Below are 15,685 nucleotides of genomic sequence, written 5' to 3' on the forward strand. Positions count from 1 at the left end.
GGCCATTCTGACTGGTGTGAAGTGATATCTCATTGTAGGTTTGATTTTCATTTCTCTAACAATTAGTGATGTTGAGCATATTTTCATGTGCTGTTGGTCATCTGGATGTTTTCTTCGGAGAGATGTCTATTTAGGTCTTCTGCCCATTTTTTGATTGGGTTGCTTATTTTTTTGATATTAAGGTGTATGAGCTGTTTGTATATTTGGAAATTAGTCCCTTGTTAGTCTCATTATTTGCAAATATCTTCTTCCATTCTGTAGGTCTTTTTGTTCCTTAGCTGTGCAAAAGCTTTTAAGTTTAATTAGATCCCATTTGTTTATTTTTGCTTTTATTTCCATTACTCCAGGAGCTGGTTCAAAAAATACACTGCTGCAATTTAGGACATTCTAATATCTTCTTTTCTGAAGTAACTGTTCAAGGCTTTTGACCATTTTTCATATTAAGTTGTCATTTTGTATTTATACATTCTGGATATGAGTCCTCTGACAAATTGCAAAAAGTTTTTTCCCTGTTTGTGGCTTGCCTTTTCATTTTCTTAACACTGTCATCAGTGAGAATGAGGAGTGACTACTAATAGTACAATTTTCTTTTGGGGGTCATAAATATGTTCCAGAATTAGACAGTGGTGATGATTGTATAACTGTGAGAATATACTAAAACCCACTGAACTATATACTTTAAAAGGATGAATTATATGGTATGTGAATTATATCAAGTTAAAAAAAAGAATATCTTTTATAAAACACCTTGATAGTTGGATAATAAAAAATATGAGACATGAGAATGACTGAAACAGGATGCTATGGAATATTTAAAATACATGAAATATTTTCTATTATAAAATTTTCAAAACTGATAATTTCTGTATAGTAGCTGAAAGATACACAGTATTTTTCTTGTTTGGCGACTAAAACAAAATGTTTGTTGAACCAAAGTCATACTTAGGTAATGAAGAACAAGTCAGAAAACATGAAAACATGCTGTTCTAATTTTTTACTGTCACTATCATAGTTACTGTACACTGAAATTCACTCAGGAGATTTAAAAAATCTGTATAAGCAATCAATATTGATGAAATATCTAAAGCAAATTCATAGTCTGAAGAGATTTATGTGATCTTTTTCTACTGCACTTCTAATAGCTTCCAGCTTTAACAAATTGCAAGCCACTTCTGTTGTAGTTACGTGGAAAGCTGCCAAAACAGTTCCTGCTAAAACAGCTTTATTCCTTGCCATTTTACCGGTAAGAGTCATACAACATACAACAAAATTTGCCTAATAAATTTGTAAGAATAAAAAAGATTTTAAAATATAAATATGTATATTTAAATGTCACTGTTCATTTGGTTAAATAAGTTATCACGACCCACTATAGAAGTTTGAGGAGGAAAATTCCTTAAGCCCTTTATGTTTGCTGGCTCCAGCTGAGAGAATCAGGAATAGAGACCACAACAGAATATTTATATATATAGATAGATAGAAAGAGAGAGAGAATATTTGTACATACTTCATCACTTGTAAAACTGTAGCAAAAACAGTCACAAATTCCAGAGCTCTCCCACTTCATATAATACTAATGCTATGTAAGTGGGATATTATGCAAATGGTTGGAGATTAAAATTTCCCCCAGAAAACCTTAATAATTATCCTGTTTGATAAGACCTAGCTTAAACTGCCTATCCACAAACAATAATGTAAGGTTACAGCACCATTCTACTTAGTTGGATATTTCGATAGAGTTGAACTGTCAACTGGCTTTGACATTTAGTTGAGAGGAAAATATGCAAATTTCTACCTGCAAATAAAAGTGATTTTTAAATGTTGCAGTATATACATATTACATACTTATTAAATGTATACTTATATTTAATTAAATTATATATTTTATAGTTTTATTGAAGAATACTTTACATAGCACAAAATTCAACACTGTTGGTATAGTTCGATGATTTTTAGTAAATTTATATAATTGTGCAACCATCACCACAAAAAGTTCCCTTATGCCTCTTTGCAGTCAATCCCCATTCCCACCCCAAGCCCCAGGGAACCACTGATCTGCTTTTTGTGTCTGCAGTTTTACCCACTCCAGAAATGTCATATGAATGGAATCATTTATGTTGTTTTTTGTGTCTGGTTTCTTTCATTTGGTATAAAGTATTTGAGGTTCATCTATGTTGTTGCATGTACTTACAGTTTATTCGTTTTTAGTGCTAGAAAGTGTTCCATTGTATGGATATATCACTATTTATTCATTAACCTGTCATTGGATTGTTTCAAGTTTTTTGCTACTCTGAATAATACTGCTATGAACACTTTCATATGTCTTTGTATAAACATAGGTTTTTCACTGCTCGTGGGTAGATGCTTAGAAACGGAATTTGATGGGTCTTATGGTAAGTATATGTTTAACTGCAAAGCTGTTTCCCAAAGTAGCTATTTTTTTAGTAATAGCTATTACTATTTCACATGCCCAGCAGCAATGTATGCATTTTCTCTACATTCTTGCCAGCACTTGATATTGTCAGTCTTTGTGAGCAAAGCCATCTAGTAAATATAAAGTAATATCACACTGTAATTTTAATTTGTATTTTCCCAGTGATTAAAGTGCTGAGTATCTTTTCATGAGCCTTCTTTGATGGCTAATTCATACACTTTCTTTGATAAAGTGACTATTCATATCCTTTGCCCAAGTTTTAACTGAGTCGTTTGTCCTTTTATTATTGAGTTATAATGAGTTCTTTAAAAATTTTGGATATAGAACAGATAAAAGACTTGCATTTCCTCCCAAGTCTTTGGCTTGACTTTCCATTTTCTTTATGATAAATTCAACATTTTAAGCAGTCCAACTATCAATTTTTTTCTTTTATGGATCATGCTTTTGAAGAAATCTTTGTCTAACCTCAAATCACAAAGATAATCTTCCCTTCTAGAAATTTTATAATTTTACCTCTTACCTTTAGATCCATGATCCAATGTAATTTTTTATATGGTATGAGGAAAGGGTCTAGGTTCTTTTTTCTTTCTTTCTATTTTTTTAAATACACACCTAATTGTTCCAGCACTATTTGTTGAAAAGACTATCCTTTCCCTATTGAATTGCCTTGGAACTCTTGCTGAAAATCAACTGACCACAATTATGTGAGTTTATTTCAGAATTCTCTATGTCTTCATTGATCTCTATTTCAATCTCTATTTTCAATCTTTATAGTCAATATTATACTATATTAATTACTGTAGCTTTAAAATATCTTGAAATTGGGTAGTATAAATCCTCCAACTTTGTTCTTCTTAAAATTATTTTGGCTATTCTAGGTCCTTTGCATTTCCATCTAAATTTTAGGATGAGCTGGCCAATTTTTACAAACAAGCCTACTAGGATTTCAATAGGAATTGCACTGAATCTATAGATCAATTTGGGGATAACTGTGATCTTAACAATATTGAATCTTCTAATCCTTAAACATGGTACACATAACTCCATTTATTTAAGTCTTCTTCAATTTTTCTCATAATTGTTTTGTAGAATTTCAGTATATATGTGTGTTTTTAAACTTGAAAAAAATATCGCTAAAAGCATCATAGATTATTTGGACAGATTAAATATGGAGATTAATATATATTACCTATCCAACAATTTAATTTTATAATTTGGACAATGCCTAGGATTTCCACTACCCTCCTGTCACCCAAGTGCCTCCAGCAGTAGTTCTGAAAACCAAAGTACAACATACAGTATCAGAATTGTTACTCCTGAAGGAGAAAAGAACCATAGGGAGCAGATAGTCCATATTTTGTTATTTTGAGTGGCAATTAAAGAAAATTTTTTTAGACATCTTAATCGTATATTTGACTTGAATAGCTCTGATTAATAACTGCTGCTTATCTCCTCACACAAGGAACAGATTTCCATCTCATCTTGGATAATAACAGTAACAATCAATTCTGTAAAGCTTATTACATGTCTAGCACTCTTCTAAGCACTTTAAAGATGTGAACTCATTTAATCTTAATAACAACTCTAAGAGGTAGGAAATATTATCCCCATTTTACACATGAGGAAACTCAAGACCAGAGAAGTTAGGTAACTTGTTCAAGGTCATACAACTAGGAAGTAGCGGAGTCAGAATTCAAACCCAGGCGGTTTACTTGCAGAATACATTCTCTTAAAAACTCTGCAGCACGAGAGAGCAGAGCATTTCATATAAAAGTATTTTCATAACTCTCCTTTCCATAATGGAAGGCTGGGTAATTCAGACCAGCCCTCCTAGACAGCTAGGAAAGCTGGTCAAAATATTTTAAAAAATCAAATCAAATATATCAGAGAATTTACAAAGGGTAAAGAGTACAGGGAATTATATTCAATAACCAGTAATAGCCTATAATGGAAAATGAATATGAAAAGTATATATATATATATTTGAGTCACTATGCTGTACACCAGAAATTAACACTACATTATAAACAGACTATACTTCAATTTAAAAAAAATTAAAATAAAAAAAAGGTAAAGAATTACTAGGCCATAGTCCAAAGAAGGCAGAAATAAGAAAAGTAAGCTACACTTGGAGCTTCTTTTATTATAGAGACATTTGCCAATTCTGGAAAACATGGCTAGAAGGCTGTTCAGCCATTTTGCCACTTTCATAAGACTACAGGAACAAAAATCAAAGTTCAAGGCCTATCAAGGGTGAGAGCCCTGGCAAACGTTTAGGACTGGATTGAGACCCTGAAGGGCTGCACCTTAGGAATAAGGGTGAACCAGAAAAAAAAAAAAAAAACAGTTTCATGGACCCAGTCCAGTTTCAAGTCATCTGGGTAGACCAGAAAACATTAATTCCTGAAACTGAATTGAGGGGATCCTGTCCTGCTAGTGCTTCTTCCAGGCATCTATGGACAAAGAAAATCCTCTCTGAAGGAAGGTAATATTATTCGAGGTTTCAAGCTATTTCTAACATTTTTCAGGTAAAATATCTGGCATGTAGTCAAAGAAAATCGGGCATAAGACAAAACAAGACAATATGAACATGATATAGCATAAAAAAACAGATAATAAAAACAGATATCCAGAAGTTCTAGACACTGGGATTATCTGAGAAAGACTTTAAGATAACTACTTCAGACCATTTTCAAAGATTAAAAAAAACTATATTTAAATTTTGGGCAGAGAATTAGAAACTATAAATAATACAGGAGATATGACAAATAAACAGAAATTCAGGAACTGAAAAATGTTTCAAAGGGGTGAAATCACACAGAGAATATTCTCTGGCCACGATGCAATTATGCCAGAAATCATTGATAGAAAGATAATCTTCATATGATTGGAAGTTAAGAAATACACAATTAAGTGGAATAAATAAATTTCCAAATCAAAGAGGAAGTCATCATGGAAATTAGAAAATATTTTGAACTAAATTACATAAAAAATAATGCTATACTATGCAGTTAAAATTGTACTTAGAGTGTGGTTTATAGACTTAAATGGATATATTAGAAAGAAGAAAGACTGAAAATTAATAAGTACCTTTATAAGAAGATACAAGAAATTAAAAAAAAAAATAGGGCCAAAGAAAGTTGAAAGAAGCTGAAAGTTGAAAGAAGCCCACAAAGAGCAGAAATGAATGACCTAGAAAACAATTAGTAGAAAGGATCAACAAAGCCAGAGCTGGGTTCTTTGCAAAGACTAATAAAATTGATAAATCCCTGGGGAATGCAATAGAGGGGGGGTGGGGAGGTAGCCAGCATCATGAATTAAAAAGTGGATATTACAACTGATCCTGCACATGTTAACAAGGTAATAAAAAATTTTATAAAATCTTTATGCAATAAATTTGAAAATTTTGATGAAATAAATTCCTAGAAAAATACAACTTACTAAAAACTAACACAAGAAACAAAAAAAAGCGAATAGTATGGAATGGTTAAAGAAACTGAATCTGTAATTAAACTATTAAACTAAAGAAATGAAATTTATAGAGAAAATCCTTCTCACAAAGAAAACTTCAGAATCAGATGGCCTTATCAGCAAATTCTACCAATTATTGAAGGGAGAAATAATTTTAAGTTTTACACGAATCATTCCAGAGAATGATAAAGGAGGGACTACTCCTTAACTTGTTTTATAAAATCAGTAGTAAAGGAGAAGTACAGACTAAAAATATGAGAAAAGAAGGAAGTGAACATAATTAATGTCAGGATGGCATTAATGGTAATCTTAAGGCAGGAGGGAAGAAGTTGTAACAGGGAAAGGGCAGATGGGTTTCTGGGGGCTGAGAATGTTGTTTCTTGACCTCAGTGGGAGTTTCCATGCATTTGCTTTATAATAAATCATTAAGATACACATTTCTGTCTTTTACACTTTGCTGTATATGTAATACAATTCATAATAAAAATTTTATTTGAATGTGTGGAAACAATGTCACTTAGTAAGAGAATGGTATAAACATTTGTTGACTCTCATACTTAGATTTCAGTAATATTCTTCACTCTGTCTTTACCTACTCTAACGGACTTTCAATTTCTGTTTCTTGGAGATTATCTTTTAGGGATTAAACCTTTAATGTTCACTAGTTTCCAAATTCTACTAACAGACACTATATGGGAATCAATAGTTACAATTACATTTTGTGATAAAGGCATATTCTGGAATATTCTATACTTCCTAACTTGGGGCATTGTTTTTAAAACCCCAAATTTAATCTTGGGTGATAATCTGTGTGTCTGCAAGGTGTACAATATAAAGACAAATGAGATGAATACAGTTTCATCTGGGACTAAATAAACATCAACTCAACAGTTTTTCTGGGAACTTGCGCATCTGTTTCCTATTATTGATTGCTTTAGTCTATTTGTCTTCAGTCTTTGTCTACCCAGCCCTCATTCAAAACCCAGGCATCTCTCTAGATATAAAAAGCTTTAACAGTAATAGGAAATTTAATTTGGTGATCTGAAATAAGAATGATCTTTTAGTAGGACCAAGTCATTTTATTTCTTCTCTATAAATACAGTAAAAGGAACAGCTAAGTAAACACACTTCAAATTTTATTTTGACAGCAATGATAAAACCTATAGTGAAATACTGCTCCTATCCACCTTTCTACATGCCTTTTAACATCCCCTTTAAGGCAAACACACTAAGCATCAAAATATAGCAGACTAAAACAATTCTGCCTCAAATTATGGAGACCCAAACTTTGGTCTATGCACTGTTATCAGTTTGATTAACTAAATAAAAGTAGCATTTCCATTAGACAATTTCTTACTTTTGGAACATGGGGATTAAATTCCACAGCTCTGTGAATTGCTTCCACAGCATTAATTTCTGCTGTGCTTAACCCTCTTCTGGAGGCTGTTTCTGGAGAGAATCTGTAAGAAAATCACAAAATGAAGAAATGAATATTTAAATAAATAAATAAATAAATAAATAACATAACATAACATAACATAACATAACATAACATAATCTAGCCTCCTGAATCAGAGGTTTCTGGTGATGGCTAAAACCAAAGTCAAATAGCTACTAAATATGAAAGTAAAGCCTTTGGTTCAACATATAAAGAAAGGCAGTGCAAGAAATGAAAATCTTCAAGCTTAGGTAAAGAAAGCCTTCAGGAGAAATCCATTGAAGGTACACTTTGGGAAAGTCAACAAAATAAGAAATGCTGCACAGCGATATCTAGAGAATTGCATGAAATAGAAGCATATTCTTATCAAACTTTCACTGACAAGAAACAGCCTGTGAATATTCCATTCTAATATTCATATCAAGGCATAGTATCTAAAGTGAAAGAAATGGTGACCATTTGGTTAGTTTCTGAATATTTTACCAGTGAAATAAAGAGAAATTCACCAAGGGCAGCCAAAAATACAAGGAAATCAGAATAACTGAGAATTATAATCTCAGAACAGATAACATGAAACCTATTTCCCTACCATACACCTTATCACTACTCTCTCAGCTACTCTGTACTATTTGTACTTTCTATCTAGCATTGCTTTGGGCATTCAACACACAAAATCCTCACACAGCCACCCTACTATATTATTCTCATTTTACAGATGAGGAAGAAACTCAAACTGATTAACTTACCCAAAGTGTTCCACAGCTGGTATGCTTTAGACTTTGAATTTGAACCCAAGTTTACTTAGCTCTAAAAACCTTACTCCTCGCACTCCACGTAATCAGAACCTTCAAAGCCCCGTAAGATCAAGGGTTATTCAGCAGGAAATATGCTCCCCCCCCACCCCAAAAGCATTGTTTAAAGTCAGTGGAAGACAATTGTAGTTTCCATAACTACTTACTTATCTGAAACAGTCCTTGTTTTCAGTAGTGCTGCTGTATAACAGATTGCTGCTGACTTTGGAAGGCTTATATCTGTAATAATAATTTTCACCTTAGGTAAGAATCACAAAAAATATCTTAAGACAATTTTTAATAAGAATAATTCACAGTAAAAATTCAACAGATACATATAACATAATAGTAAAAGCATATGGACATGTAATTGGAAGATCTGAGTTTGAATCTTGATTCTACTATTTACCACCTATGTATCCTTGAACTAGTAGCAACTTCTATAGCCTCAGTTTTCTCTTCTCAAAATAAAACAGTGGCACTTTTCTAGCAGAGATTAAATAAAATCATGTTTGTGAAAGCCCGCACACAATGAATGGTGAAAAGTACTCAACAAATGTTTATAATAATTTGCTTACATTAATACTATTCAAGGAAAAAGGCATAGTATTGTTAGAACTATGTAAAAACTCAACCCATTCACAGAAAAAAACTAAGATGTAAAAAAAAAAATTAACAGTAGTTAAATCTAGGCGATATAACCACAGGTGATCTTCATTTTTAATTCTTCCTGTTTTTGAATTTTCTACATTTTCTTAAATTATGATTCTTTTATAAAATGAAAAGAAATCAATTGGGAACTATAATTAAATTAATTACATAAATTCTTTCTTAAAGAATGCCCAAAATAATGTTATCAGGAGAGTAAGACTAGAGAACTCTCTTTTTAGATTCCAGAATTTACCAGCAAATGCAGAACTAAAGAAGTAAATTTCCTTTTCACTTCTTCAGGATTCTAGAAGGGTTAAAAACCGAGGACTCATAAAAAGAACTGAAAACACAGAAGCATATATCTAAGTTGCTAGTTTTACTTTATTTTTAATGAATAGGTCCTATCTGATTTTTCATATTCAGTCCCTAAGCTTGTTCATCATAAGTATCACAAGCGGGCCATGCATCTGATAAGTAACATATGGAAAGAATTTCTCACAAATTTCTCCATGAGCCTAGACTATCCTAAAGCACTTCCTAAGAATTCCAGATGTTTAAAAGAAATAAACTTCTCTTTCCAAGTGTAACACATTTCAAACTTTCCAAGTCATGTGGATTCCCAAGCTAATGGGTAGGAGCTTATAACAGGACAGTATGAATAAGTGACTTATATATGTTCTGTTATAGTGAAAGATATGACGAGAAATAATATTATGCTAGTTAGGATGTTTGCAGCTTGGAGTTAAAAGCTGGATGCCTCACTCAGAATGAGGAGAAAGGTTATGCTTCTTAAGAATTCTCCCAACTTAATCTGTGGTAAACCGGCACTGTTATGGTAGAATAATAAAAATAGCCAATATATAATGACTTCTTACTGTCAGGCGTAAACAAACAAATGGAACACCTAAATTTAAGTTCAGGCTTGCCACCTACTAGCTAGGAGACCTTAGCCAATTACTTAACCTCCTTCAACTCCAGTTTCCTTATTTACTAACTGGAGATAATAAAAATACTTGTCCTATCATCTCACAGGATCGTTATAAGGATCAGATGAAATACTAAATTACACTTTGGCATTGTAAAATGTTATTCTGAATTACTCTTCTACGTACTGCTAAGCAATCTGTTAGCCTTCCCTGACACTCCAAAACAAATAAGCTGCATAGCACCCCATACTTTTCCAATTATCTCACCTAACATGCTATGGTTCAGTATAACTACTATTCATTTGTCTGTATGTTTCAGTAAACTGCAAATCCTAAAAGGGTTAAGTCCATGTCTTCTTGTTCACCATCATATTCCAAGGGCCTCACTCATATTAGGTGCTCAATAAACAAACAAATAAATCTTGACAGAAGAAAAGTTCCCCCTTGCAGGCTGTTGCTACCAGAAGTACTGGTAAAGAAGATACTTAATAGTAACTAGTACCCCCAGATTCTAAATACCAACTGGTAAGAATGGAGAGAAAAATCACAGAAATACTAGAACAGGATCACATTTATGATTATTTAATTGTAAAAAAAAACTTTAACCATACTATCAACTAAGAGAAGTATCACTCACCATCATATTTTGCTAGGACTGCTTGAACATCTGCATAGGCCTGTAATTCTAAAAGTGATTCTAGGAGATTTTCATGGATGTTTAACATGGTAAGAGGAGGAAATTCCTTCATTAACTGTATATTAAAAGGAAAAAAGATTAAAATTATAGCAAAGGAACTCAATAGAGATGAATCAGACTCATTTAAGTAGAAATTCTTTTGTTTCTTAACAAAATTGTGGAGACTCAACTTCTAAGAAATCTATATACATATTAATAAGCATCTTGTTATAAAAACTATCAGTTAAAAAGCAGTGATTCTGCATTAACATAACTAGCAACTTAAAACACATTTTCAGTTTTTGAAGGAATAAAGACAAAAGTACAGTCATCAAATTTACTTACATCTCTCATTATTTTTACTGCTTCTCTTATTCTTCCTAATTTTCTTGCACACATTGCCAGTCTTCTTTTAATATATACCAGTACATTGGTATCTCTCCCTATTTGAAAAAACAAAAAATAGCACAAAACTATCACTTTCGTATTATGATCCGCTATTTCATTAACATATATTTGCTTGCCCTGGAATGTTCAATTAAAATTAAATTGTGTCAGAATGGAAGAATATTAAAAACTATTGAATTTGGGTGATGAACATTGAATGAGTGTTCATTATGCTACTCTATGTTTAAGAATGAAGTTTTTTATATTAAAAGCTTAAAAAAATATATATATAGAATTACTTTTGCTTCTAACATTAAGCAATCTGAGTACAGTATATATAAAGTAATTTGTGTATACTTGACGAGTACATTTTAAGAGTCTCATGCTCTACCGACTGAGCTAGCCGGGCGCCGACGAGTACATTTTAATACTAAAAAAGAGACATTAATAGGAAGAAATAGCATTAATCTATTAAGTTTCTGTGTAAAAAATCTATTATTTTAATATTCTCTGTTATTTTAACTGACAAAGATGTTCAAAACACAAGTTCTATGGCTAGTGTGAATTTTTGCTCAACAGCTAGTAACTAACAAACTATAAAACTACTTCTAGAAAGGACTAACAAATATTTCTGTAAGTAGCTCATTACTATATTTGAGAGTATACAAGGACAAATGGCATGACTTTTTCAAAAACATGGTTTCATTAGTCTAAACTGCAAAATTATATATTCCCACAGTTGTGTGTTATAATAACATGCATTAATGAAACATAGCATATAAATTAATATTTGGTTTAAAGAGAAAAAATTATCCAAATTTTAATTTCCACAAACAAAAGATTTAGAACTTAACTGCTAGCAGATAACGCATTATATAAACAAATTTCAATTTATTGCCCACTATGTGGCAAAATCACAAAACTAAGACCCTCTGACCACACAAAATAGCAAGAAGCAGTATTACAGATTCTAGTATCTTTGGTAAAAGTGTTTCAATCATAACTGAGAGTATCCCTAAGAGTGGAAAGATAAGACCTCAGTTGCTACGGCCCATAGGATCTCCAACACATCACAGAGAAAAATCAACTAAAGAAAGAATCAATACCAAGTATAAGGCTGGTTTTTGTGCTAAAGGGGCCTTGCCCTGGCACTACATGGAGATATACACAGTCTGTAGAGAAAACCAAATGATACACCTCTACTACTGATCGGAGTGAGGGTGAGGATAAAGGTAACAGCGGCTTACTACTACTAGAAGACTCTCTTCAATCTTTCAGTCTTAAATATTTTTGAATTGTGTTTCTCCAATGATCAGCCCAAGTCTTACATGAAATAAATTACTGTTAAGTTTCACAGCAGCACCTCTTTTAATAACCAGAGCAGATCCATTCCTCTCTACAAGCATTCTATAGCTAAACCACATTTCTGTCTTGCTGGCTTAAATAGATTAGTTACCTTTTATGAAAAGTAGCAAACCTCTAAATATTAAGATTTTTAAGTTTTTGTTGTTTTGTGTTTTCAACATAGAAGAGGCAGATGCAGAAACTAAAAGATTGGTGAAAATTAGTTCAAACTCACTTACTCAGTTGAGCTTCATGCTGAGGACTCTGGTGCTGGCACTGCTGTGACCGCCTATAAATTGTTTCTCCTGCCTTGAGTGCCTGTTTAAATAACCTTTCAGCATCTACGATAGTTGTTGCTTCTTCCTCAGCCAGTAGAACGTAGGCAGTGGCACAGCTATAAAGAAAGCAACGAAGGCAATTTGAAATAAATGGCATTTTCTCTTGGGTATGTCCCTTTGCTCTATATCACATTTCTCTATCTTTACATACATTTTGTCTCTTAAAGAAAACTTCATTCAACCTTTTAATTTATTAAGGGCATACTTATAAGTTCTTTATGTCTGTTTCTGCAATTTTTCTCCTTTCCTATCTTTCTTTTGTATCTTTTTTACTTTTAGATCCATTCTTTTACCCTTTGTCCTGTAATTTTCCATAATGGAAGGGATGGGGAAAAGAAGATATATAAGGAATTATCTGAAAAGTTCAAGGGACTATACATTATAATGGTCATGCCTGCTCTTAGTCACTATACACCTGGTAATATGCATCTAACGGCGGCAGGTATGGAAGAGGATGACAATTGAGAAGAAAGTCCCATAGCCAACTAGGCACCTTTAACATCTGACTCAGAATCACACTATCGCAGGACAAGACCTTTTTCCCAAACCTGAGTATTCCCTCTGCATGCTGCCCCTTCCTATCTTGGACTTATCCACAATAGTACTGCAGGAAAACTTCTCTAGGTCTGAATTCTAGTCTTTCCTAGCATTATCTGATTACCTAAGCCTGTATTATCTAGTACTGTAGTCACTGGCCACATGCAGTTATTGAACAACTGAAATGAGTCTAATCAGAATTGAGATATGTAAAATTCAATTTAACTACTTTTAAATAACAACACTTCTAAAAGATCTAGATTGGCATAAATTTATGCAGTAGAATCAAAATATAAACATAATTTAAATACAATATAGCTATATGATAAAGAGATTCTTTTCCCTTAGAGATTTCTTGTATTTGTAAAAAAGTATTTTAAATAAAGATGTTATATAGATTAATTTTACAAATACCCAATGAATATTACCATTGGGAATGTTTTTTTTTAATGAGGTAAAATTCACATAACAAAATTAACCATTTTAAAGTGTATAATTCAGGGACTTTTAATATATTTACAAGGTTCATTCATATAGCATGTAGCAATACTTCATTCATTTTCATGACTATATAATATTCCATTCTATTAACACCCCCCCAATTATTTATCCATTCATCAGCTGATGGACATTTGGGCGGGGTCCAATTTGGGGCTATTACAATACTGCTATAAACATTTGTATAAGTTTTTGTTTGAACACTTGCTTTCAGTATATGCCTAGGAGTAGAACTGCTGGGTCATATGGTAAGTTTAATTTTAACTTTTTAGGAACTGTCATACTGTTTTCTACAGTACTTGTATCATTTCACAGTCCCACCTACAATGTATGAGGGTTTCAATTTCTCCACATTTTCATGAACACATCTTATTTTCTGTTTTTTGTTCTATTTGTTGTGTTGTTGTTGTTGCTGTTGTTGTTACACCTATCTTGTGAAGGAGTATTTCATTGTGATTTTCCTTATCATTTCCCTAATGATGAATGATGTTGAGCATCTTGATGTACTTAGTGGTCATTTGTATATCTTCCTTGAAGAAATGTCCATTCAAGTCCTCTGCCCATTTTTAATTGGATTGTCTTTTTGTTACTGAGTTGTAAGAGTTCTTCATATATTCTGGATACTAGACCCTTATCAAACATACAACTGGCAAATATTTTTCCTCATCCCATAGGCTGCATTTTCACTTTCCTGACAGTATCTTATGATGCAAGAAAGCTTTTAATTTTGATGAAGTCTAATTTATCTAATTTTTCTTTTGCTTCTTGTGCTTTTGGTGTCATATCTAAGAAACCACTGCCAAATCCAGTCATGAAAATTTGCTCCTGTGTTTTCTTCTAAGGGTTTTATAGTTTTAACTCTTACATTTAGTTCTTTGTTTACTCTTTGTTATGTATGGTGTGAGGTAAGGATCTAACTTCATGCTTTTGTATGTGGTTATCCAGTTGTTACCAACTGTTGAAAAGACTATTCTTTCCCCGACTGAGTGGTCTTGGCACCCTTGTCAAAAACCAGTTGACCACAGATGTATGGGTTTATTTCTAAACTCTCAATTTGATTTCATTAATCTAGATGGCTATCTTTATGAATGAATTACTATAGCTTCACAGTAAGTTTTGCAGTCAGGAAGTGAGTCCTCCAATTTTGCCTTTTTCAAGATTATTTTGGCTACTTGAAGTCTCTTGTAATTCCATATGAATTTTAGAATCAGTTTGTCCATTTCTGCAAAACTGGCAATTGAAATTTTGATAGAGATTGTACTGAATTTGTAGATCAACTTGAGAGGTACTGACATTTTAACAATAAAAAGTCTTCCAATCCATTAACATGTGATGTCTTTCCATTTATTTGGGTCTTCTTTAACTTCTTTCAATATTTTGTAATTTTCAGTTTACAAGTCTTTCACCTCCTTGGTTAATTTATTCTTAAGTGTTTTAATACTCTGATGCTATTGTAAATAGAATTACTTTCTTAATTTCCTTTTCAAATTGTTCATTGCTACTGTATAAAAATACAACTGATTTTATGTTGATCTTGTTTCTTGCAACTTTGTTGAGCCCTTTCATTAGTTCTAAGTTTTTTTGATTGTGAATTCTTTAAAGTTTTCTACATACAAGGTCATGTCATCTATGAATATAGTTTTACTTCTCCCTTTCCAATCTGAAAGCCATTTCCCCTCTCTTCTTATCTAACTGCATCGGCTAGCACCTCTAGTACTATGTTAAACAGAAGTGGCAAGAATAGACATCCTTTCCTTATCCTTCATCTTAGCTGTAGGTTTTTCACAGATAACTTTTATCAGTTTGAGGAATTTTCCTTATATTCCTTATTTTTATAATAAAATGGTGTTGGATTTTGTCAAATACTTTTCTGCATCAGTAGAGATGATCATGTAGTTCTTGCCCTTTGTTCTATCAATCTGGTGTCTTACACTGACTGATTTTCACATGTTAAACCACCCTTGCCTTCCTGGGATAGTCCCACTTGGTCATGGTGTATAATCCTTTTAATCTGCTGCTGCATTTGGTGTGCTAGCATACTTTTTAGAATTTCTGCATCTATATTTATTGTGAGTATTAGTCTGAAGTTTTTGTTCCTTGTGTTTTTGTTTGGTTTTGGTATGATGGTAATACTGACCTCATAGAATAAGTTAGGAAGAATTACTTCCTCTTCTATTTCTTTGAAGAGTTTGAG

General features: G+C 32.5%; 1 protein-coding gene across 10 annotated transcripts in view; it reads right to left on the reverse strand.

Moving 5' to 3' along the window:
• Nucleotides 1–15,685, reverse strand: part of ST7L (suppression of tumorigenicity 7 like) — a 128,578-nt gene that overhangs the window by 83,190 nt on the left and 29,703 nt on the right. For all 10 annotated transcript variants that reach the window (XM_031457822.2, XM_064488833.1, XM_010995296.3 and 7 more), the window contains 5 exons: nucleotides 12,358–12,512; nucleotides 10,733–10,830; nucleotides 10,349–10,463; nucleotides 8,302–8,374; nucleotides 7,263–7,365 (listed from right to left, as the gene is read on the reverse strand). In XM_031457822.2, coding sequence (XP_031313682.1) covers nucleotides 7,263–7,365; nucleotides 8,302–8,374; nucleotides 10,349–10,463; nucleotides 10,733–10,830; nucleotides 12,358–12,512 — 544 coding nt within the window. The remainder of the gene's footprint in view (nucleotides 1–7,262; nucleotides 7,366–8,301; nucleotides 8,375–10,348; nucleotides 10,464–10,732; nucleotides 10,831–12,357; nucleotides 12,513–15,685) is intronic.

This window comes from Camelus dromedarius, chromosome 9, assembly GCF_036321535.1.
Source record: "Camelus dromedarius isolate mCamDro1 chromosome 9, mCamDro1.pat, whole genome shotgun sequence".
In the NCBI taxonomy this organism is placed as follows: domain Eukaryota; kingdom Metazoa; phylum Chordata; class Mammalia; order Artiodactyla; family Camelidae; genus Camelus; species Camelus dromedarius.